The following is a 26,764-nucleotide window of genomic DNA, read 5'->3' as shown; positions in this document are numbered from 1 at the left end:
CATAGGAAACTAAAAATGTTGCATTTAGCCTTAAAAGGATGAAATTATATAGAAAACAAACGTAGCACACTAGCTGTGCCTCGAGCATGTCAAATGACAAACTCTTTAAAATAATGTTGAAGTTGGTAAGTAACAATTACTAACGGGGTGTTAAAAGAACTTAGGAAGCGTATTAAAGTGTGTTTCGCTGCATTTTCCGATATTACTGGAAGTTTTGGGTATTGCACTTAAGGTGCAGTTTACCCTATCAAGACTGCACTTAAGGTGCAGTTTGCTTAAAATGATTATATGAACTAACTGAACTGTAAAACATATAAAATTAACTTGAATCGAACGAAATACATATAATAGAAGGAATTTGGTATAATCAATTTAAAACTGAAATACATGCATTTTGCCTCTAGCTTTATTCTCGCTAGTGACAATCGGATAATAGAAAACGTTTTTAAACATAGGTCGGATAGCAAATGACTACAATAAAGACCGCTGTGAAAAAGATAACTAATAACGCTAATAGCGCCGTGCAAGGCACAGAGATCATGGTGTGCGTTATCACACACTAACATATATTAATAAGCAAACTTAAATCGAACGTATAATAACCGGATACGAATAGTTTTATCGCATTAGTCCGGAAAACATATGATGATGACTAGAACAGTCAGAAGTATGATAATGACCAAAGTTAACATGACCATTATAGGTACATAATACATTATATATAATAAATCACACGCAAACATATAAAATGTAATTTTGAAAGAATATTGAATTGACTTACGTCTAGGGTTAAATATGGTAATATTGAACACGCTAATATATATGTATTATAAACACGCAAAATGAATTAATAATATTATGAAAAATATAACTTTAGACGCGAGCGCTGGTTTTCCGCCGCTGTTAAGATAACTTAAAGTTAAATCAAACTCCCGTTCGGAAAAAAGAATAAAATTAAATAATAGGGTTTCAGGGTTTGACCAGGTGTTAGAGTAGGCGCATCCTATGCCTCTTCCCACTCAGCTTCGGGTCGGGTTGGCTTGCAAGTGCTTGCCCCGTCGTCTGCTGGCACTGGGGTACGCTGCAGGATGACGCTTACTTTTGTACTGGGTTGAGCCTCCTCAGATTCGGTCGGTACTGCCGTTGCTGTCCCGGCTATGTCCTCCAATGATGTTGATGGACCGGGGCGTAGGCTGACCCTGGGGGACGGTTTCAATGCCCCCTCTAAGGGGCTTTGTCTGGACTTTTTGGCCAGACGAAGCGCCTTACCTTTTTGGGCGTAGGCGGTTCTTCCTCGCTGGATTCGTCACTTGTGAAGGTGTATTTAGGCCTATTGGCAGATGAATAGTCTCTTTTACGGAAGACCTATGACCTCGTTCGCTTCCTTGGGGATTTCTCCATTTTCGAGTCCCGTTCCTCGGACTCGTTTCTGTTAGATCGATTAGCTTCTTCCTCTATTTTTCTATTTTCTTTGTCACTTTCTCCCTGATTTAAGGCGATTTTTTGATTGTTTTGTTCGCCGGCAGTTTGCGTGTGTTCGGGTTGACTTTGGAGGTTAAGTGACTCAGTTTCGTATGTTTTTTGAATTATTGTATTATTGCCCTGTGCTTGTATCGTATCTTGGGCATCTGTTTGCTGTTCTGATCGAGGTTCGTCGGGGTAATACAGATATTTGATGTTAACAACCTGATTTATTAAATCGGCTATTATGCGTAGGTTAGGTAACTGATTTTTTGTTTTATCCGTTACCTCTACTTCCAGCATGATTTTTACTTTCGCGACGAGATTCCCGTGTTCATCTTTGATTTCGGTTGAATCGAACGTGCAGTTTTGTTTCGCCACGTTTTTGTAATGCGTGTTGATAAATTCAGCGAGCGCACTACTTTTCCTGATATCTTTTTGAAGCATTTCGGCTGCTTGCTTTCTGCTGAATCTCGCGTCTGTCTGTGGGTCTGGTCCTGCTAAGTCCTTCAGGAATTCCAATCTTTTTCTTTTCCTTGATTCAAGTTCTCGGTTTAAGATGTTAACGGCTGCTTGGTCAAGCATTTTCTCCTCGTCGCTGTCAAGATCTAGATCCTCGATGTTATCCAACATCTTGGTTAATTTCTTGATAGCTCTCTGTATCGTTTTTGTGTTTGAACTTTCTGTTTTCACACTGTGTTTACTTTGTTGTTCGTTTCGAGCGATTCGTATCACTTCTGAGCTCGGGTTAAGTGGTCTAGAGATGGTTAACTTCGGTCTTGTTCCGATGTCCCTAGGTACCTGTGATTGGTCGACGTCGCTTGTGGGCACGTTCGCACGGGTTCGCTGGTCCGTCGGCCAATCAGCTGACTTGGCTGGTGTCGCCACTGGCGCTGGGTTTGGTTGCGTGTTCGGCTTGTCGCGTGCCTTCGGTTTGTTCGATATCTTTTTGCTTTCGGTATCCTTAAGCCTATCGCTAGTTCCGATGGTTTTATTCGACGCGGTTTCGGATCGCCTACCTACGTACCAGTTATGCGCTATGTTGCGTATCGCAAATTACGACTTCGTATAAAGATGAATCGTCGTGTGTAATGACTAAATTTTTGTCTCGCGCTTGACTTATTGACTTGTCTAACGTAACGTTTTCGTTCGCCTTTTCGCGCGTAATTTTCCTTTTATTATTTAATCGCATCTCTATACCCGTGTCGGACGATGCGGAATTTTCGCTATCGCTAATTTGGCAGATAGTTACTTCGCTTATATTATCTATTTCGCGTTTATCTTTTGATTTATGACTTCGCGATTTACAAGTCGGGTTTGCACTTTCAGGTGCGATGCGCGTTACCGGACTGCACTTTCGGGCGCAATCCTTGTTGCTTAGGATAACTACCGGTTTCATGCGGGAAATAGAGATCTGGTCGCTTACATTTGATGAACGTTTACTCGAGGTGAGAATAGGGCTGATTTCGTGCCTTATGGTCAGTTCACAGTCGTTGCTGCTGGAATTTCCTTCAGTTTGAACTGCCGTCTCTACCTCCGGGATGAGCACGTCCAATGGATCGTCTTAACGTCTTCTTCTGCTCTCGGGCTGTCCTTTGGGTTGTTTCGATCTCTCTCCTTCAGTCCGGGTAGTATTCAGCTGGTTCTTGATTCGCTGCATTTCCAACTTGGATTTAGTTTTGCCCCAGCGTTCCAGCTTTTTCTTTGGACTCGCCGGGTTTCTAATTAAGTTCGCGAGCTCCTTTCTAGACTTTCTCGCGATCAACAGGATTGACTCAGCCATTTCGAGTATCATGGCTTCCACGTTTATCTCTCTTGAGAAAATTTGTGTGTGGACTGTTACTGCTTTGATTTTTGTCCACTTTTCTCGCTTCAGATAAGCGGGAATATTTGCTGACTCGGTTGTCTTTGCCAGATCTCTGTTATTTTCCTTTTCGATTAGCTCGACTGCTCCACTTGTGATCACGTTAAACTCCCCTCTGGCGTCCATGGTCACTTTGATATCTTGACCTTCGACTTTGGCGTAGATCCATCCCGTTGGTATTCGACCTGTCAGCAATTTCTTTATGCGGGAGATGTGTCTCATCCCTTTTTCGCTGATGGGTTGTTTCGGTCGTCGCTTCGGGTGTCTTGGAACATCGGAAGTTTGCGTGTCGTGGATTTCATCATTCGAACCATTTAAAGACATTAGTTCGTTTGAGTTATCCAGACGTAGTTCGTCTATATAACTGTCGATCTGTCGATTACTAATCTTTCTTTTATTTTCAGGTACAGTTATCATGCTTATGCACCTTGTTTCTTTGTCCTTTTTATTAATCTTTCTTCTTTCTTTTTCAGGTTTGCGGCTTCCAGTAGGTGTCTTCGAGGGATTTTCCAATGCGTTTATTTGCACCGGATCCATCATACGGGCTTCCCTATGTGGCTTTAGCTGCCGGGAATTATACACTCCAACAGCGTTATCGTCGCCATCAACTATTAGGTAAGCGTTCTCACGTATGATTTGACCCACTTTGTAAGAACCGTCGTATACCAGATGAATTTTTCTGGTCAACCTCCTGCTGGCGTCACTCCTTCTATGGAGCTTGACCCATACCGGATCGCCGACTTGCAACGGTTTGGCTTCTTCGGACTTGTCTGCCTGCACCTTTCGGAGTCTCGCGCGTCTGCTCAGGACCTCCGCTGCCTTTTCGATCGATGCCTGGAGTATTTCTTCCGCCGTCCTCTCGTCTTCCTCCTGCTGCGGCTCCAAACGCTCGTCGAGGTGCAGTGGATCTTGTTGGCCCCGATGTAGGTCGACTGGCTTGAAACCCGTACTCGAATGCGTCGTCGAGTTTATGGTGTCCTCAGCCCTCTTGATAATTCGGTCCCACCTGACCTGACGGTCATAGGCGTAGACCCTAATTATGCGACCCAGCTCGCGCATAACCCTCTCAACCGGATTCGATTGAGGGTTATACGGGCTTGTTTTGCGCACTGTGAGCCCCATATCCGTCGCGAACTCGCGCCATCGGTTGGTTATGAATTGACCGGCATTATCAGTTAAGATTTCTTCCGGAATTCCGATTTCATTAAACGCCTCGAGTTGCAACGTATCGATTATGGTCTCGAGTTTTTGGTTTTTTATCGTGTATAGTTTTGTAAGTTTTGAGAATTGATCTAGTAAAACTAACACGTATCTGTTACCCTTAACGGTTTGGGGTAAGGGTCCGAATAAATCTAAAGAGATTACCTGACCTGGTCGCTCCGGCAGGTCGTAATATTGTACTCCCCTTGTTGCGCGCGTGCTATATTTAGTCGCTTGGCATGTGTGACAGGAAGCAACCACGTCGCGGGTAAGCTTATCAATACTACTTATTGAGAACAGTCGCTTCGCGAAACTGAGTGTCTTGTCTGTTCCGAAATGTAACAAGTAGCTATGCACCTTTTGCACCAGGCGCCACCTGATACAGTCCGGGACTGCGATTCTCTCACCTTCACCGGTATTTACGCGTATTAGGTCGTCTCGGATCTTATATTTGTCAGGTTCGCTCGCAAGCTTTTCCTGCAATTGGGAATCTTGTGATTGCGCGTGCTTAATAAATTCAACCCAATCGCTGGTCTCGCTGTCATCGTTTGGTGCGCGGATCGCAGCGATGACTTTCGTTAATTCCGCCTTTTTCACGTAACCGTTCTGAACGTTGTTTCGCGACAGGGTATCCGCCGTCACGTTCTCTTTTCCCGGTACGTGGCAGATTTCAAGGTCAAACTCATTAAGGAATGATATCCAGCGCGCTATGCGGCTACTATCATTTGCGCACGAAGTTACGAATTTAAGCGCGCGGTGATCCGTATGGACGCGAATCTTACGCCCGAGTAGGGTGGCATGCCATTTTTTAAGTGCCCATACGAGCGCTAGGCATTCGATCTCGGTCACGGTGTAGTTAAGTTCTGCGCCTTTAAGGGATCGACTCGCGTACGCAATCGTGTGTTTAATGTCGGGCTCTTCGTCGCTGTACTAGGGATGGGCGATGTTAAAAAATACATCGATGTTTAAAACATCGATTAAAGAAAAAAACATTGAAACGACATCGATTATATACGAAAAAAAAAATCGATTTATCGATTAATCGTTAAAATTTTTAAGAAAAACACATAAATTAGTTAACATTAATAATGATTATGTATTAAAAAAATAAAATAACAAAAATAACATAAATAATGTAGCAAAAATAAACAAAGGTTAGCAAATTTATTATATTTTGTAATTTTATTAATCAAAACCTTATAATTGTCTATTTTTATCATTTTCTTTTCATAGTCAGTTAACAAGCTTGAAAAATGTATTGTGTGACAAATGTGTATTAATTAGTCTTATGAGAGATTCACACTTACATTTAATATTTTACAAATGATATCCAATATTTAATAAAATATTTAATGTAATCTTACGATGTTTTTAGATTATTTGAAATAAATATGGAATTAATAAAAATTTAAGAATTAAAGAACAGATGCAATGTTTTAACAAGACATGTATTTTATACAGTATTTAATTAATGAAACAACAAATACATTAGAAATAATATATTTAAAATTATTTAATAGAACTATGTCATCGACAAAATATATTACTGAGATAAAAAAATTAAGATTATGTTTATTTTAATATTCAGTCTTTGATAATAAGCGACCTAAGAAATAATAACGGTATTAATATTTACAAGCTAATCTATATTTTGCTCAGTGTTTAAACAAACTTATGTATTATTTTAATCTTAAAACAATATAACACATATAATACGTTTAGCATAAATTGCACACAAGTTAAAAACTTATATTCTTAATATTAATTGCAAATGAGTTAAAAACTTATTCTTAAATCTTATGAATAACAAATTTTTACTCAATTAATGGAATTAGTTTTCCCCTCCAGTGGAAAATTTTATTATACTTTTATTCCAACGCCCAATCTTCGTCAGTAAGCGAACTGAGAAATAATAACATATTTAAATGTTCGCCGGTTAATCTACTTCGGTCATCATTTTTTATATCACCAGCTTGAGAGAAGATTCTTTCTGATGGAACTGAAGTACCCAATGTACTAATGTATCTCACTGCTTCATGATATAAAGATGGAAAAATATGATTCATGGATTTCCAATATTCAAATGGATCTTCTTTTCGATCAATAATGGGTTGCTTTAAATATTGTTTCACTTCATTTAATTCTTCTGTACAGTTATTATTTTTGGCTACTAAATTGTCGTGAAAATCCCATAAATTACTGTATTGCCTAACAGTCATTTCAGTATTTAACTCTCTATCTATTTGTGGATCCTTCAATGTTCTATATTTTTTTAAATCCGATTCAATATGCTGTACTGCAGTTGCAGCGGCTAAAGATTTTTCAAAGTGTAATTTTTTAAAACGAGGATCCAGTATGGTTGCAATGCTCATTATTTTATTATTTTCAAAATTTTTACATCGATTGTTGATTGCCGATTGTAATTTTTCTTTAAATGTAATTCCAATTTGTGTATCAGGTTTGTTAAAATAAATTGTAACATTCATACAACGCACTAGAGGGATAATAATACTACACGTTGGATATGCTTCTCCACTAATTTCTGTGATAGCACGTTCGATTGGTCTCATAATAGATATCATTTCTTTTAATGTTTTGATTTCGTCATGTCTTAACATATCCAAAGGTTTCTCACATTTTAGTATCACAGGGTAAACGTACTTTTCTAACTCAAGAAATCTGTCTAACATATATAGTGTAGAATTCCAACGCGTTGGAACGTCTCGTATGAATCTTAATACAGTTCCTTCTGTTTTTCCATCACGAAGCTGTAAGTTTTTTAGTTCATCTGATGCAACAATGCTTTTCCTTACAGTGGTGACAATCTTTTTTACTTTATGAATAATTTCTTGAGCATCAGACATGCTGGTTAATGCGTCCGGTACAAGATGCGACAAAATATGCGCAAAACAAGCTAAATGTTTATACTTTCCCACTGTTTTTTCTATCGCCAGTTTTATGTTTGCTGCACTGTCTGTGATAATCGCTGTAATTTTTGAACAATTTAATTTAAATTCTTTGATAATTGTATTTAAAGATTTTGCGAGATATTCAGCAGTATGATTTTTGTATAAAGGGAAAACACCAATACAGCCACTCTTCATTTTTAATTCATCTGTTAGATAGTGAATAGTCACACCAAGGTAACTTTGATTAGTAATGTCAGTCCAATTATCACAAGTAAGACTGTAACAAATAGCTCCGTCGATTTTAGCTATAAAATTATTTTTTAATGTCTTATATCGATCTTCAAGCAGTCTAGTTACTGTCCTCCTGCTTGGAACTTTATACAGAGGCACAATTGTTTTCATTAATTTTTTAAAACCTTTATTTTCGACTGCTGATAGTGGCATTTTATCAACTGCAAGCATGTATAAAATAGTATTTGTGATTCTATCAGATTTACAACCACTATCTAGAACAATAAAACAGAATTTTTAATTCTGAAATTTACAATAAAATGTGTAAATATATTTTAAGTAATAATTTAAGACATACCCATGAAAGACATTTCTCGGTCAAATGCATCTTTAATTTTTGTTTCTTTTGTCTACAAAATGTTTTAATTATGATGAAATTGATTATTTATTCTTTAATTGCCGTTTTAATTTATTACCTTATTATAGATTTTCTTTTCTTTAGTTTTGTCAAGTATATTAGTATCTGATTGAACACTAGTGTCATTTTTTCTATGATTAGCAGACCATAATATTTCATGTTTTCTAGTTAAATGTTGCTTCATGTTTGAGGTATTCCCACAATGTTTAATACTTTTATTGCACAAGATACAACGAGCAGTTAAATTCTTTAAATCTTTTTCAAAATATTTCCAAACAAGACTTACTTGTTTTAATCTGTAAATTAACAAAAAAATAAAAAAAAACAATTTTTATATAAAAAATAATTGAAGACATACCGTTTCGTTTCTTCTTTATTAAGTATTTTTGATTGATTATTAGTTGTTTTCTTAGATTGAATATCCACAGTGTGAAGCATGTTGTTTTCTGCATCTTTTGAGTGATGTGATAATATATCCTTAATTTGTTTACAATTTGAAATGTCTACAGTAGCATTTGAGACCATATATTCTGAACAAGACTCTAAAGACAGTTCTTCTATTTCACATGGATCACTGGAAACAATATTGATAAATAATTTTCATGAATAAAACTTAAGCCTGGTTACACAAAATAAACTTCATTTTAATTTAAAGTAAGACTTAAATATGTCTGTCATATCTTAGTTATTTATTAAAGAAAAAGATAAAGATAGACATATGTTTAAATCTTGCTTAAAACCAAACAACTAGTTCTCAGAGAAATAAAAGTTTATGATAAAATTTTGTTTTGCAATATACATACTCAATGTCATCAGAATTATGATCATTACAATTAATGTCATAATTCTTATTTATTAATTCAATTTCCATTTTTGTATTTCTGAACTTATTAATTTCTTTAAAATCTACCATATCCTGCATGTGTAAATATATCTCTTTATTATTATCTAGAAAAATAAGTAATTAAAAATAATTGCCAGATTTTGTAAATTTTCAAGCATAATATATTATGTGTATCTTTTAAAATGGTTTATAGGTGTAACGTAACTAAGTTTCATAAATTACGCATGTTAACTTATAAACACGGGCCAATTTCACCAACCACACGGTTAGACGAACCGACGCGCGACGGTCAGAGTTAAGGTGCCTTTTCACGCTGACGCTTGACGCTCATTTTTAGCGTCAAAAGACATCACGTGACTATTGGTCTGTTCTTTCTAGCTGCACTGTTGCACTGGTGCAATAAGTTAAAGTAAGACAAGTATATTTTTTCTCATTCTAACTTATTGCACCAGTGCAACAGTGCAGCTAGAAAGAACAGACCATATAATTGACGAATGGGTGTCTTTATTTTTAGTCACGTGATGTCTTTTGACGCTGAAAATGAGCGTCAAGCGTCAGCGTGAAAAGGCATCATTTTAAGGCCATCACACAATGCCAGGCAATAGGCAATAAAAATAGGAAATAAAGAAAGAGAGAAAGAGAGAAGATCATTTCTCTCTTTCTTTTCTCTCTTTCATTATTTCTTATTGCTTGTTGCCTGGCATTGTGTTTAGGCCCTAAGGCCGGATCTATAATAGGTGTAGTAAGCCTTATGCCATAAGAAATTGACCAATTATAACCGAATATGAGAAGAATAAACGAATATAATTGGTTAATTCCTTAGGGCTTAAGACTTATTACACCTATTGTAGATCCGGCCTTATTATAGACCAGGGGCTCGATTCTTGAATTCATTTGCAAGAAAACATATGCGCAAATACCCGCTCTAACAGAAAAGTTGCAAGTTTATTGGTTAAAAGCCATACGATAGCCAATAAATTTTCAACTTTTCTGTAAGAACAGAATTTGCGAATACGTTTCTCTTGCAAATGAATTCAAGAATCGAGCCCCAGGTCCTGGATGCATCTCTAATAATAAATTTAAAAAATCGGTTATCGATGTTGAGACAAAATAATCGAACATCGATTAAATCGAGCAAAAATAAATCGGCTGAAAACATCGATTAATTGAGAAAAAACTATCGGTTATTTCGATTAATCGATAAACATCGCCCATCCCTACGCTGTACTGATACAAACGAGCTCCAAGTCCATATTTCGATGCGTCAACAAAAATTCCGAACTTCTTATTGGGTCTAATTACGAATAATTTTTCCGCCTCGTCAAACGCGCGCTTTATCTCGTTAAACGCACGCTGTTCGACATCAGTCCAGGCAAATTTAACCTGTTTTTTGAGAAGGTTTTCGAGAGGCTTAGCTAGGTTCGCGAGACCCTTGATGAAACGGCGGTCCCAATTGACCAAGCCCAGGAAGGCTTGTACCGCTTTTTTGTTTCGTGGTCGTTCGAAGTTTTTGATGGCCGTCTTTGTGTCCTCGTTCATTTCGGCCGTGATCTGGTCGAATGTATGACCCAAGAACTTGATCTCCGGCTTCATGAACTCGCACTTTGTGACGTTTAGACGGAAACCGACCTTTTGAAGTCGTTCTAAAACGTAATTTAAGTGGAAGAGATGTTCCTCCCATGTTTCGGACGCGATCAGTATATCATCGAGATATACGATCGTAAACGGATCGCACTCATCTCCCAGTGCTTTCCTTATCGCTCGCGTGAACGACGCGCCTGCGGTCTTTAGACCGAACGGCATTCGGGTAAAGACATAGGTCTGGTTGTCGAACATAAATCCAGTATATTTTTTGGATTCAGGCTCGAGCGGGATCTGCCAAAACGCCTTGGCAACGTCAAGAGTCGTAAAGAATTTACGGCTTCCTATGCGTCGGAACACCTCGTCTATAGTAGGCGGCTGGTCGTGGTCATTCGTCATAAACTTGTTTAATTGCCTCGCGTCGAGACAAAGTCTAATTTCACCCGACCTTTTTACAACCGCTACGAGAAGATTCACGTACTGGGTCGCCGATCTCTCTATAACGCCGTCGCGTTCTAGTTTGCGTATGTGTTTTCTTACTTGCTCACGGTGAGCATCGGCAATGGGGTACAGTTTTGACTTGCACGGCTTATCGCATTTCATTACGATTTTGTGCCGGTAGTGCGTAACCTTACCGATTTTTTCGCGAAACAGATCTTTATATTTTTCTAGGGTTTTATTTAACAAAATTTCCGCTTCTTTAGCGTCTAACGCGTTTATTACCTTATGCGGCATCGCGTTTTCTTTTGTAAATTTCACCGCGAAATTTTCCTCGTGACACTCGAGTATCGCGGCTTGTTCCTGCAAGAAGTCCATTCCGAGGATCATCTCGTAGGGCAAGTTTCTTACAACGTAGAATTCGTGTGTAAATTCTAATTTTCCGATTGTAAAATCAAACTGAACTTTATTTGCGATGGGTTGCCCTTTATCATTAAAGGCACCGCGTAGTAGAAATTTACGAATCGGTATTATTTTCATTGGCACAGCTTCCGAATTCAGCTTGTCGAACAAGTCTTTCGTAACGGTCGATACCTGTGCCCCAGTGTCGACTAGAGCTTTTACACGGACGCCTCGCGTTAGCACTTGCACGTATGGCGTGGCTTTTACGCTGCCCGCACTCTGGTCTTGTTTAGACACATCGTCGATATCGCTCATTATCTCACGAGTCCGAATAATAGCCAAACTCTTATCGCTGGTTTCGCCGTCGGTTTTTTCACGATCGCTGTCTCTGTCGGATTTTCCTTCGATCGATTTTATAACCGCTAAATTTTTACGAGGTTTCGTGCCCTTTCTCAACGCAGGTTTAGGTTTTTCCGCTGACTCTCTTTGTTTGCTAGCCGCGTATTCCCGTTTTGATTTTTCCGCGTATTTTCTGTCGTACGGCACTATCTCGCGCCCTATCGACTCGTCCTCGTCAGAGTCGGATCGATTCGATAGTTCAGGCTTTGTTTGCTTTTTCGGTCTGTCCTTGGAAAAGGGTCGCGCGCTTTGTTTACGTTCCGCGTCGTCGTTGGCTCGGCGCGCGTCTCGCCATCTCGCAACACGCTTCTCGGTCGACTCGTCTTTTGTCTCGCGACGTTTGTTTATATCGGCCGGCGGCTGTCGAGGCGCGATCGCTCGCTTGGCAACAGACGTTATATCTGACGCATTTTTCGTTCGAGGTTTTTCGCTCGCTTCTAATTTTTTCGCGCGATTCCTTTCATAGTCGAGCTCGTCTAGTAATTTGACGAACTCTTCTACGTCCTTGACCGTCGATGGTCGCACTTCTCTCGCAATTTCTTTTCCGAAGTGTCTTTTTAAGTTTCGTACGATTTCGAGCTCAGACATGGGTGGATCGAGGTATTTTGCCTGCTTCGCAAGGTTTAAAGCGTATTCCGACATTGATTTATTGACGGATTGTTTATATACGCCCGTGTATATGAAATAGAACAAAGGTAATATGGCTCAGTATGATTTGTTCTGATAATGACTTTAATCCGACTGTGTCGCCCGTACTTAAGAACTAGGAAAATTATTATGGCAATCGCTGCTATGCGAATACAGGCAAACATATAGCTATTATAACTATGATTATTAATAAGATGACTACTAAGGTGATTATAACAATAGTAGGTAAGTATAACATTTTTTAATAATTAATTTGAAAAACATAAAATGATCACAAGCATGACCAATAACAAAATTATGACCAACGTGAGTAAAGTCATGATAAGAACGAAAAACATTTCTTAAGGACCAGCTTGCGGAATATATCTTTTTAGAGAATATAAACATGCAATACAATGCAAACAAGATTATTATATTATCTTATAAAATGAGTAAGGTGGTGTGGGCGCGCGTTTATGTCTGACTTAAAATTAAGGTTAACACGCATGAATTAATGTAGATATAATTTATTATAAAAATAACTAAAATAATATGGACGCACGTTTACTGGCAACCTATGCTAAGGGGTTGACATGCGCAAATGACAAGAAGTGATAATTTATAGTGAGTCACTAAAAGAGGTATGACTAGGTACTTAATATTAACTAAAACAAAAAGGTTAACGCGCAGATAAGAAAAATAAATGTTTGTGTATGCGCTATTTGTTGGGGTGCACTATGGGGTTGGGGCTTCCTGCTGGCGATCTTCTTGGTCGGCCGCAGGTTGTTGCATCCGCTGTATTGTGATGCTGACCGCTTCCTTAGTCTGGGCCCCCTTGCGTTCGGCTGGTGTTGCTGAGGATGTCCCGGGTATGTCCTCTGGTGATGTCGATGGACCGGGGCGTAGGCTGACCCTGGGGAACGGTTTCAAGGTTAGGTTAGGTTAGGTTGTGACCGAACATGCTCACAGAATTTATAAATTCTTAGAGAATCTTAAAAATCTCCGAAGATCTCTTACTTTTCACGGTCGCCAGGTCGGTGAATTGCCCCGCCGCCAGGGTGTGGTCACGGCCCTTTGTCTCGATCGGCCGGACGATGGAATACGCCTACACGGCTTCTGGATGCGGAAGTCCTCGTAGAAATACGTCCGCTCAGGCTTGGCTGGGACCCCCGCGTTGTAGAATCCTCTGGGGTGCTTCGCTGCGTGGCCGGCGTCGGATGACGCAATCTCCCACCACTAACGGTCACTCGCCCAGGATGGGAAATTTGGGTCGCACGAATAAACAAAGGCTTCTCGATTCTCACACAACTCGATTTATTATTGTTTTCACGCACACACTCACACTACGGCTTCTGGTCGCCCACGCGTGTGTCGTGATTCACTTGTCTACATGTCGTCTCTCGCATAACGCACGTAGATGTTGCGAATTTATTACGCGCTCGCGTTATTTAATACGCGCGGAAAGAATCTGCAGGCAAGGCTCGCGGGTGTTGTCGCTAAACTACAAAGTCGCGCCCGTTGCTGCCTATGCACTAATTTCGTAAGATACGATAACGAGATCGCGCGGGAACACGTATATGCACGCACGTCCGTCTCCCGAGACGTCTCGTTGCAGACTTTCTCGTTGGGACGCCGAGCCGTTCGTTCTCATGCATCCCTACCACTCGGTGCACCCCGATTGGCTTGTTGTTGTCAGGCTGTAGTCTGTCGCCAATCGGTGAGCATCGAATGGTATCTCACTCATACTCACTTCTTTTCTCGCTCTGATGCTATGGCACCGCATGCGCAATGCGTCAGAATTCCATAGCGCCGAGCGAGTAACATCGCAATGCTATTGGTCGCACTGGTCCGTGCATACGGACTGCCTTAGAGGCTTAATGTCCCAAAATGAATAATTATTGTTTAAATTAACTGTATTGCCTAATTTGGCCTTAAACAAGATAGAATAATCATGAAACGTGCGCTCGCGCTAAGCGATATGCGCTCTGAATAAAATTACGGACCAGTGTTACCTACGGTGTGAACGCGCTTAAAGCGTCACTCAAAAATTAATGAATACCATCAATTAACGCAGGCTAATGCGTTGATTACATAAAATGTTCCGGTTCGTCTGTCGTAGCGTCGTAAACCTGCCAGAGAACGGTCGCGATTCCCTCTTGTCGTTCCGATATAGATATCGTTATTAAAACATGGTATATGACATTCCACCAATGAATATTAAAATAAAGGGTTATCGTCTGGGGAATCTCGAGCGTTATCTCGCGATTTATGCGTCTCGCATACATGCTGATTGTGTTGCGCAAGTACGACCATGGGCAACCTAACCTCGAACTGTCAGATTCCGGCTGCCTGGTCCTCATGAGTCTTATGCCGCTCGCGGTCCTCGGCTATCTCTGTCTCTGTTTAAGAAGAGCACAGAAACTTACTTACGACGTTTTACGGAACGTGACAACTAAAATAAGGAATATAAATGCAAAATAACATGCAATGGATATAATTTATTCCGGCTGTGCCGTTTAACATGTTAATATATATCATATAAAAATTTAATGCACGCACACATGCCACACACTCCTATCCATACACGCACGCTTGCACGGCTCGGCGCATACGACCGGAATGCGGTAATCGGGCTATACTGTGTTTGTTTAACATGCACATAAAGAAATAAAATGGATCTCGCATCCTATCGCGAGTGTGACACTTCAATGTCATTACAACGGAATATAAAATATAATATGCGCTTTTTCGCGCTCGCAACATGCCGCTCGCTATCGCGACATACTGTTTAACAAATATATGTATACGCTCTCGCGTGTAACAAACGCTTTAACAAATATATGAATTACCATAATTATAATGAATAAAATAAGAACATAAATGAACTTAACATCATGTAAGGAATATGCGGTTCTCTTGCCGCTATAACAATAAACGTTATCACAATTACAATGTGACTTTAACTCTAGTAAGGAATATAAAATATAGAATGTAACATAATAATATATAGATGAATTTAACGTTATATAAACGTATGCGGTTCTTGCCGCTGCACAAACGATAAGAGATATTTATGAATATAATTGAATATTAAATGTAATGAAAACTATATATATAAGCTATAACACGCGGTCTCGCCGCTGCGAGTATTTACACTAATCTAACTTAATAATTAATATACTTAACCTAACGCACGCTTTACACTATGTATCTATATACACTTAATAACTAATATAACACGGATAACTGTTTCACGCGCACTGAGTTTCGCGTTATGAGAGTCACAGCGTGACGTAATGTCCTGCCGGGGGAACGGTGGTTTCTCCCTCGTCCCCTCCGTTGAGTCGGGCTGCCGGTTGACTCGGCGGGACCGATGACTCATCGTCGCTCGGCTCGTCCGCCGGTACCTGGCTTGCCATCGGCGTCAGTTCGCCCGAATCGGGCGTCGGAGTCGGCGTCGGCGTCGCTCTCGGCGTCGGCGTCGGTGATGTTCTCGGCGTTGGTCTCGGCGTCGGCGTCGGTGAAGTCCTCGGCGTCGGCGTTGGCTTTGTCATCGGCGTCGTTTTCAGCGTCTCGTCCATCCTTGCAACGCTAACTCGGATGTCTCGGATCGTAGCAGCGTCGGCTTCTGCTGGCGGCTGCAAAGTTAGGTTAGGTTGTGACCGAACATGCTCACAGAATTAAATAATTCCTAGAGAATCCTAATATTTCCACAGAATTCTTACTTATCACGGTCGCCAGGTCGGTGAATTGCCCCGCCGCCAGGGTGTGGTCACGGCCCTTTGTCTCGATCGGCCGGACGATGAAATGCGCCTACACGGCTTCTGGATGCGGAAGTCCACGTAGAATTACGTCCGCTCACACTTGGCTGGGACCCCCGCGTCGTGGAATCCTCTGGGGTGCTTCGCTGCGTGGTCGGCGTCGGATGACGCAATCTCCCGCCACTAACGGTCACTCGCCCAGGATGGGAAAATTGGGTCGCACGAGTAAACAAAGGCTTTCTGATGTTCACACAACTCGATTTATTATTGATTTCACGCACACACTCACACTACGGCATTTGGTCGCCCACGCGTGTGTCGTGATTCACTTATCTAACGTGACGCCTCTCGCATAACGCACGCAGATATCGCGAATTTATTACGCGCTCGCGTTTATTTATACGCGCGGAAAGAATCTGCAAGGCATGGCTCGCGGGTGTTGTCGCGGAACTATTAATTCGCGCCCGTTACTGCCAATGCACTAATTTCGACTTAATCGATCACAAGATCGCGCGGGAAGACGTAACACGCACGCACGTCCGTCTCCCAAGACGTCTCGTTGCAGACCTCTTGTCGTTAGGACGCCGAGCCGTTCGTTCACATTCATCCCTACCACTCGGTGCACCCCGATTGGCTTGTTGTTGTCAGGCTGTAGTCTGTCGCCAATCGGTGAGCATCGAATGGTATCTCACTCACTCATGCTTCTTTTCTCGCTCTGATGCTATGGCACCGCATGCGCAATGCGTTCGAAATCCATAGCGCCGAGCGAGCAATCTCGCGATGCGATTGGTTGCACTGGTCCGTGCATACGGACTGCCTTAGAGGCTTAATGTCCCAAAATGATTAATAATCAATTAAAATGAAATGTATTGCCTAATTTGGCATTAAACAAAGTAAACTACTTAAGAAATTCGCGTTCGCGTCCAGCGAAACGCGTTTCGAACAATATCACGGACCAGTGTTCTTTGTTGGGTGAACGCGCCTTAAGCGTCACTATAATGACTTATAATATGAATAATTAACGCATAATTAAGCGTTGGCTACGTAGTATGTTCCGCTTCGCCTGTCGTGGCTTCGTATATTTGCCATAGAACGGTCGCGATTCCCTCTCGTTCATGCGATATCGTAATCGTTATAAAAATGTGGTAGATGATATCCCACCAATAAATATTGAAGTAAAGAACGATAGTTTGGGGAATCTCGATCGTTATCTCGCGGTTTACGCGTCTCGCATACATGCTAATATCAATGCGTAGGTATGACCATGGGCAACCTAACCTCAACCTGTCACTTCGGGCTGGCCGGTTCCCATGCACCTTAAGCCGCTCGCGGTCCTTGGCTGTGTGTGTCTCTGTTTAATAAGAGCACAGCAATTTGTTTATGACATATTACGGAACGTAACAAATAAAATAAGAGATATACATATAAAATAACATGCAAATTATATATTTATTCCGGCTCTGCCGTTTAACGCACTCGTATATCAAATATGTAATTTATTCATGCACGCAAACATTCCACACACTCCTATACATACATACACGCACGCACGGCTCGGCGCACGCGATCGGAGCAAATCTATCGGGTGTTTCACGTTTATTATGCGTGCAGATCAACAAAATCAAATAGTATTCGCTTTATCTCGCGGTTTCGACATTCTTGTCGTTATAACATAACAGAAAATATAATCTGCGCTTCGCTGCGCTTACAATGTGGATCCCTTGCTATTGCGGTATCGGGTTTAATAATATAAATGTGAATAACGCTTACACACTTAAATAACGCTTTATATACGTATCAAAACTATAATGCGGTTCTTCCGCTATCACACAGATAAATATATATCTAAATATTATAATGCTTTACAATGAAATAACATGTATTTGCGGTCTTGCCGCTACAAACCAAGTATGAATAAAATAAAATATAAATGAGTTTAACTCTACACAAAGAATATAATGCAAACTTGTTGCTATAACTCAATACAAACATGTAACGTTCATTTAATATGAAAATATAATCTCTATTCTCGCCGCTGCGAGTATTCTTAAAACTATCGGCTTAATTATTATAAACTTAGTCTAACGCTATTGATATGTTAATATATACACTTATAACTATCTTAAAATTACACTGCACGATTCAGTGTTCTCGCGCACAGAGTTCTTAGCGTGACGCATCACACTGTGACGTCACGTCCAACAGGGGGAACGTAGCAGTCTCCCTCGTCCCCTCCGTCGCTTCGGGCAGTCAGCTGACTCGGCGGGACCGGTGAGTCATATGCAGTGGTGCAAGTTTTGGGCCGCGAGCACCTCGGGTGCTCCGCCGAGCATCGCCGAGCACCGCCGAGCACCCGAGTCGGTCGCGTTCGTACCTCGAGACTCGGGCCGGCTCGGTCGCTCTCGCTACGCCTGCCGCTACTCGGTTATTGAAAAGAGAGAGGCGTCCGTCTCTCTTCCTCCAAGGCTGCCACGAAAGCGTGCATTCAGCGGCCAGCGATTGAGGATTGACGAAAGGCGCCTATGCTTCCCCCGTCCCCTCGCATGTCCTCCTCTCATCTAAAGCATCGCGATCAACAAGCAGATCAATTGATATCAATCATTGATAGCATTGATAGCAATATTATTCATTATTATTAATTATTAAATTTTTTTCTATTAATGTAATTTATTATCTTATTTAAATTATAATAAATTAATTATAATAAAACCAATTATAAATGTAATTAAGTAATAATAAACATTTTTAATAAATTATTAAATACAACTAAAAATAGAAAGAGCTGACGAGTTAGCAAAAGATCTTTATATCCAAATTCTTTATTCTATATTAGTTAATAGACATTTCGTTATTCAATCATTTTTAATGTATAGTTTCCCCAGATGTCAAATAAAACATAAATTAATTATCTTGTCGGTGGTAACGATAACATTAACTCTTAATTACATTGCAACTTTTTTAAATATTAATACTCAGTTAATCAACAATTATAAATACATACATAAATTCGTGAAATATGTAAAATTAATGTAACGTGATCGTGTCATTCTTAAAATTAATTACAAAGTAAATTAAATAAGAGAAATATGATAGTAGTCCGTAATTTAACAAAATAAGAAAATAATAAAAATACATATATAATAACAAGACTCGTGACAAACTCATCTCCGACAAAGTATTTAGTCACTGTTAAAACTCAATTAAGTCATATCCAACCGACATTTCAGGAATAAATGTGAGACAGAGAAAACTCTTGAATTTGTCACGTATTCTATTATTATGCATGTATATATTTTTATTACTTACTTTGTTAAATTGCGAATTATTTTTATACTTCTCTTGTTTAATTTATTTTGGAATTAATTTCGAGAACATAAACACGTTATATTAATTTTATACATTTCACAAATTTGTGTGTGTATTTATTATTAATTACTGTTGATATTAAAAAAAAATACTATATAGTTTGAATCAGAATTTAACTAATGTTGCTTTATTCTCACCGATAAGATTTTAACTTATTTTTCTTTCGATGTTGGCGTATTTATCACATTTATTTCTTAATTACTAAGTGGCTTCCACGCTACCCATGAGGTGCCACTAATAGCGCGTTAGGTTTTTTTACGTGGACCTTCGCCAGTAGCCCTATTATACCACATTTAATTGTTTCATATTTTTAACACATCTATTATTCATAGATGTGAGGTCTAGCGTTCTAAACCAGTTTTTAATTAATTATTTATTTAATTGTACACACACACACACACACACACACACACACACATATATATATATATAAACATACATAAAAAGGAAAAGAAGAAAGAAGGGAATATAAAAATATATTTTAAAAATTCGTATTTTTTAAATCTAATATATTTTTTATATTTTAATATATATTGTAATGTTTATAATGATATATATAAGTGGGGCCGCCACCTCGGCCGCCACCTCGGCTGCCACCTCGGCCGCCACCTCGGCCGCCACCCCGGCCGCCACCTCGGCCGCCACGGGCGCCACGTCGGCGAGGTGGTATCCCCCTCTGCGCTCGCCAACGGGCCCTTGAGCGACCGCCCCCTATTCTTTTTCTGTCTAAAAATAAATAAATACATTATTAAAATAAAATAATTTTTAATATTAATACGTAATAATGTAAAATACTTACATATTTGCTGCTGTTGCGGTTGCTCCTGCGGCTGCTCCTGCTGCGGCTGCTCCTGCTGCTGCTGCTGCTGCTGCTGCTGCTCCTGCATCGGCTGCTCTTGCAGCGGCTGCTCCTGCGGCGGCTGCTCCTGCGGCGGCTGCTTTTTTTGTAGCTCCTCATAGAGGAAGTGCAACTGTCGTTGCACTTCCACTTGTTGCTGCTGCAGTTGTTGTTGTTGTTGCTGCTGCTGCAACAACTGCAGCAAATGCTCCATCGAAGCTGATTCCGATTCTGTTAATAAAAAAAATATAATATAAAAGAAATTATGATAATGCAGAAAAAAGAGTAAATTAATTTATTACTTACGGGACAAACTGGGGTCCATGGCGGTTGCTTGCGAAATGTGCGAAACGGCAGAGCTAGGTAAACAATTGAAAATCGCGTGCACATGTTTCGCCGCGCGCCGCTCGCCGGGCACCACGCGGCTGATTCTTCATTGTGTGAGTGCGAGCCGCGTTTGTCGTTTGACTGTGTGCGGAGAGCACGATATCACGATTTGTTTATTGTTACTTGATTTTACTGTGTTAATGTATTATTTTTATGCGATTGAGTGTTAACGTTTTGAACGTAAGTGCATTTTACAAACAACGTTATATTGAGAAAGCTGAAAGTTTTGATTGGGAAATCAGTAAGAAACTTTTATATATTTTTCCCTTATTTATTCTTCTTTTAATTTTTTCTATTTGATTCTTCGTTTGATTTCTTTCTTGTTGTCTATAAAAATGTGCGAGCCCTTAGAAAAGAAAGATAAGCGAAGTTTTCAGGAAGCTTGGCTTAGCGACACTCAATATAAATTTTGGATACGTAAAGTACCGTTGAATGACGATCTTTATCATTGCACTGTATGTAAGAAAAATTTTTCTTGTAATACACGTATTTCAAGACATGCAAATTCTACGTGTCACAAAGAAAATCTGCAAAAAGCTACATTTTCTTTAACAAAAATTGACGATATAAATGAAGCTTCTCAAACAAAACAAAAATTTCGACAAGAATGGTTAGATATTGAATTGTTTAAACCATGGTTACGTGAAGCATCACATGATAAAACATTATTTTTTTGTGAATTTTGTGAAAAATACATGGATGCTAGATTGTCACACATTTATCGTCATGCAGATTCCGCAATGCACTTAAAAATTGCTGCAGATAAAAATAAAGAAAGAAAGGAAACAGACGAAGATATTAATATTACGGACGAATCGCTTTTGTCGTTTGATGAGCGAAAGAAAGCAGCAGAAATTAAATACGCTGCATTTATTGCCGAAAAAAATATTTCTCATCAAACGGCAAAAGATATTCTCTCATTTTTCCAAGAGATAGGAAAAGATTCTAAAGTATTAGAAGCCATGAGCATGAGTCGGACTAAATGTAACAAAATCATTTCAAACGTATTATGTCCAGTTGAAACCAATCGTGTTGTTGACATTCTGCAAAATAATAAATTTACCATTTTTATTGATGAAACGTCTGATATTACAAATCAAAAATGGATGACGTTTCATAGTCGGTATGTTGATCCTGAAACATTAGATGTTCGCTCGCAATTGATTAAATTAATCGATATTGATGCAAGAAATAGCAACGCGGAAAAATTATTTGAGGCATTTAGGAATGTTATGTATAAATTACAAATTTCATTTTTAAACATTGTTGCCTTATCATGTGATAATGCATCCGTAATGACAGGCAAAAATTCATCTTTTAAAACAAAGCTTGGAAACATTTGTAAAAATCTTTTAACATTGTCTTGCCCATGTCATTCCGCCGCGTTAGTTGCACATGCTGCATGCAATAAGATTCCAGACTATTGCGAGGAATTTATTAAAAAAATAGCAACTTTTATTAACAATAGTCCCAAGCGATCTGCTATTTTTCAAGAATTTTGTGAATGTTTTCAGGAAACAAACCGCAAAATTTTAAAATTATCCGATACACGATGGCTTTCTCGGCATTTGTGTATTGACAGACTTTTGGAATATTGGGATACTATTAAGCTTTTTTTACAAGAAACTATTATAAATGAAAAGATAAAAACTGGCGAATATTTATTAAATATTATGCAAAAACTTGATGTAAAAGCATATTTGTTATTTTTAAAACATATTTTAAATTTTTTTAATATGTTTAATGCATTCTTCCAAGCAATAGAAACGAGAATACATCTATTGCAGCCAAAATCACTTCAGTTCCTAATCATGATTTGTAAACCTTTTATAAAAACAGAGTTTTTAAAATCTGTAAATATTAATTTTGAATTTTCTAAAACAGATTATCACAAATCATTAAATGAAATATATTTAGGAACTGAATGTGAAAAATATCTTGATAAATTAATTGCACAAGGACACGTAGATGTAGTTGCAACAGTTCGACAAAACTGTTTGCAATTTTACATTACTGCTGCTCAAGACATTTCAAAGAAATTACCAATAAACGACCCATTTTTGTCAAAATTGAAAGTTTTTGAAGTAGAGACAGCATTACGTGATCCTAACAGAGAAACTTCATTTAATGATGTTTCTTTTGTTGCTCAAACTTTTACCGGATTTGACGACAATGGATTAAAAAAAGAATGGTTTGCTTTACATCAAGATTTTACAGAAGCAGAAAAAGATAATTTGACAATGTTAAATTTTGATGAAATGTGGAAAAAAATTTTCCAACGCAGTAACCAATTTCCAAATTTAAAGTCTCTTGTGAATACTGTTAGATCACTGCCAAATTCGAATGCCGACTCAGAGAGAATCTTTTCCTTTCTACCTGATTTAAAAACAAAAAAACGAAATAAACTTTCGCCTGCAGCAGTCAATGCTACTTGTGTCTTGAAATCAGCATTGAAAGCGAGAAAAGAAAATGCTCTCGATATAAAAATTAATGAGAAGCATTTAACTTTAATGTCTACAAATAAATTATATGTTACATGTCCTAAGAGAACAAAATTCCATTTAACATTATATGCTGCAGGTAGTGATGATGATAATGATGATGATGATGAAATTCATCATCCTTCCACTTCTAATAATAAACAATAATGATGCTTCAAAATTTGGTCTAAAACGCTAGACCTCACATCTATAACTAATAGATGTGTTAAATAATTAATTAAAAACAGGTCTAGAACGCTAGACCTCACATCTAAAAATAATAGATGTGTTAAATAATTAATTAAAAACTGGTTTAGAACGCTAGACCTCACATTTATGAATAATAGATGTGTCAAATAATTAATTAAAAACTGGTTTAGAACGCTAGACCTCACATCTATGAATAATAGATGTGTCAAATAATTAATTAAAAACTGGTTTAGAACGCTAGACCTCACATCTATGAATAATAGATGTGTCAAATAATTAATTAAAAACTGGTTTAGAACGCTAGACCTCACATCTATGAATAATAGATGTGTTAAAAATATGAAACAATTAAATGTGGTATAATAGGGCTACTGGCGAAGGTCCACGTAAAAAAACCTAACGCGCTATTAGTGGCACCTCATGGGTAGCGTGGAAGCCACTTAGTAATTAAGAAATAAATGTGATAAATACGCCAACATCGAAAGAAAAATAAGTTAAAATCTTATCGGTGAGAATAAAGCAACATTAGTTAAATTCTGATTCAAACTATATAGTATTTTTTTTTAATATCAACAGTAATTAATAATAAATACACACACAAATTTGTGAAATGTATAAAATTAATATAACGTGTTTATGTTCTCGAAATTAATTCCAAAATAAATTAAACAAGAGAAGTATAAAAATAATTCGCAATTTAACAAAGTAAGTAATAAAAATATATACATGCATAATAATAGAATACGTGACAAATTCAAGAGTTTTCTCTGTCTCACATTTATTCCTGAAATGTCGGTTGGATATGACTTAATTGAGTTTTAACAGTGACTAAATACTTTGTCGGAGATGAGTTTGTCACGAGTCTTGTTATTATATATGTATTTTTATTATTTTCTTATTTTGTTAAATTACGGACTACTATCATATTTCTCTTATTTAATTTACTTTGTAATTAATTTTAAGAATGACACGATCACGTTACATTAATTTTACATATTTCACGAATTTATGTATGTATTTATAATTGTTGATTAACTGAGTATTAATATTTAAAAAAGTTGCAATGTAATTAAGAGTTAATGTTATCGTTACCACCGACAAGATAATTAATTTATGTTTTATTTGACATCTGGGGAAACTATACATTAAAAATGATTGAATAACGAAATGTCTATTAACTAATATAGAATAAAGAATTTGGATATAAAGATCTTTTGCTAACTCGTCAGCTCTTTCTATTTTTAGTTGTATTTAATAATTTATTAAAAATGTTTATTATTACTTAATTACATTTATAATTGGTTTTATTATAATTAATTTATTATAATTTAAATAAGATAATAAATTACATTAATAGAAAAAAATTTAATAATTAATAATAATGAATAATATTGCTATCAATGCTATCAATGATTGATATCAATTGATCTGCTTGTTGATCGCGATGCTTTAGATGAGAGGAGGACATGCGAGGGGACGGGGGAAGCATAGGCGCCTTTCGTCAATCCTCAATCGCTGGCCGCTGAACGCACGCTTTCGTGGCAGCCTTGGAGGAAGAGAGACGGACGCCTCTCTCTTTTCAATAACCGAGTAGCGGCAGGCGTAGCGAGAGCGACCGAGCCGGCCCGAGTCTCGAGGTACGAACGCGACCGACTCGGGTGCTCGGCGGTGCTCGGCGGTGCTCGGCGGTGCTCGGCGGAGCACCCGAGGTGCTCGCGGCCCAAAACTTGCACCACTGGTCATATGTCGCCGGCTCGTCCGTCGGTGCCTGGCTTGCCGCTTGCATAGTCATGTCCGAGTCGGGACGCCCGACTCGGGCGTCGGACTCGGCGTCGGCGTCGTCCTCGGCGTCGGCGTCGGCGTTGTCCTCGGCGTCGTTGTCGGCCTCGGTGTCGGCGTCGGCCTCGGTGACTGCGTCTGTCTCGGCGCCTCGTCCATCCTCGCCACGGTTATTCTCACGTTCCGGATCGGTGCAACGTCGGGTGTACCTGGCGGTTGCAAGGTTAGGTTAGGTTGTGACCGGACATGCAGTCAGAATTATAGAAATCCCGGTATTAATATTGAAATCTTACTCTTATGTTGAAATCACGGTCGCCAGGTCGGTGTTTTACCTCGCCGCCAAGGTGGAAGGTCGGCCTTGCCCTCGCTACGGCCGCTTCGGAATTCCGTCTGATGCAGTAAAAAATCCGAGTATCCCCTCGCTCGTATGCTTGTAGAGTTGCTTGGGTACCTCGTAGACCTCGCCCAATCCTCGGGATCACGTTCTCTCTCGTCCGCGTGAGATGATGCAATCGACGCTAGACAATGGACTCGTCCGGGAAGGATGTTGGGTTGCACGATAATTGAATATGCCACACTATTGATTTGCACCTTACTCTGCTTTATTTTACAAACAGATTATTCACGCACGCACATAATTGCGGTGGCTATGCCCTTTCACGCATCGCACGCACGTATTGCTTCCGGCCGCGCCTCTCGCACAACGCGGTGTCGGAAATTCGCAATAATTAACGCGTCGCGAATGTTACGCGGAAAAAATGCCTATTGGCGATAGCTCGCGGGTTGTGTCGCGAAATTCTTTTAATTACGCGCCCGTTATCACTATCACACGAAGTATGCGTATTAATTAACGCGGGAGCTCGAGAAGAGACACGTCCGTGCTCGTTCGAGTCTCCAGGCAAACTTTTTTACAATCGGGACGCCGAGCCGCTGTTTCCACATTCACTCCCCTCTTCGATGCTCCTCGATTGGCTCGTTGTTACCATGCATTGTTCTTTCGCCAATCGGCGAGCATCGAGAGGTTATCTCACTCATACAAAGCGTCCCTCTCGCTCGCACGCCATGGGGTCGCATGCGCATATCGACACCACGGCGTTCTATACCTTATGGTATGTTTGAACGCAAAGTTAAAGCCTCAGGTCTTTGCGTTAATTATTTATCTCGACGTACATCGTCGAAATCATGTGCGCTATAACAAGTAGCGTCTATAAAGAAAAGTTACTTAAGCGATTTTAATTATCGCTCTCCTGATGGGAGTAATCACTCATTTAAGAAAATGAGCGTTCTGATTGGCTGGTGGACCTGAGCCTTCGTAAGCTTAATTAAAAGGATAAAATAATTAATCTACGAGTTGAATAGACTCGATACAAAACAAAATGAATAATAATTATCCCGTGTTATCCACGGTACTATCGTATACTTCCCACGTAATCACTGACATTCCCATTGGTCTCTCTGAGATTGTAATAATTATAAATACATGATAAACTCTATTAAACCACTGTATTGTAAAATACAGCGTTACTGAAGTTGGAATCTCAATGATTATGCGCTCGGCAATGCGCCTGT

The 26,764-nt window shown here is 39.2% G+C and overlaps 2 protein-coding genes across 2 annotated transcripts; both read right to left on the bottom strand.

Moving 5' to 3' along the window:
• Positions 1-1,003: 1,003 nt before the first annotated feature.
• On the bottom strand, positions 1,004-2,860 carry LOC105834170 (muscle M-line assembly protein unc-89-like). The gene is made up of 4 exons (XM_012676458.2): positions 2,662-2,860; positions 1,373-2,480; positions 1,270-1,330; positions 1,004-1,222 (listed from the first exon to the last, which is right to left on the bottom strand). Exons 1-4 carry the CDS (start codon positions 2,858-2,860, stop codon positions 1,004-1,006), a joined length of 1,587 nt encoding a protein of 528 aa, XP_012531912.2.
• Positions 2,861-5,688: 2,828 nt separating this feature from the next.
• LOC118647387 (zinc finger BED domain-containing protein 4-like) lies at positions 5,689-9,329 on the bottom strand. Its single transcript, XM_036292197.1, has 3 exons — positions 8,442-9,329; positions 8,024-8,379; positions 5,689-7,940 (listed from the first exon to the last, which is right to left on the bottom strand). The coding sequence occupies exons 2-3, from the start codon at positions 8,034-8,036 to the stop codon at positions 6,394-6,396; spliced, it is 1,560 nt and encodes a 519-aa protein (XP_036148090.1). The 5' UTR covers positions 8,037-8,379; positions 8,442-9,329; the 3' UTR covers positions 5,689-6,393.
• Positions 9,330-26,764: the final 17,435 nt, after the last annotated feature.

Source organism: Monomorium pharaonis, chromosome 1 (genome assembly GCF_013373865.1).
Source record: "Monomorium pharaonis isolate MP-MQ-018 chromosome 1, ASM1337386v2, whole genome shotgun sequence".
In the NCBI taxonomy this organism is placed as follows: Eukaryota; Metazoa; Arthropoda; class Insecta; order Hymenoptera; family Formicidae; genus Monomorium; species Monomorium pharaonis.
This window is presented reverse-complemented; position numbering and strand designations above follow the sequence as displayed.

Excerpts from the sequence above, each read along its gene's own strand:
- LOC105834170 (XM_012676458.2), bottom strand. The coding sequence starts at position 2,860 with ATGAAACCGGTAGTTATCCTAAGCAACAAGGATTGCGCCCGAAAGTGC. Across the intron at positions 1,331-1,372 it reads TCCCCAAGGAAGCGAACGAG|GCCTAAATACACCTTCACAA; the intron begins GTCATAGGTCTT and ends ATCTGCCAATAG. Across the intron at positions 1,223-1,269 it reads AACCGCCTACGCCCAAAAAG|GGGGCATTGAAACCGTCCCC; the intron begins GTAAGGCGCTTC and ends AGCCCCTTAGAG.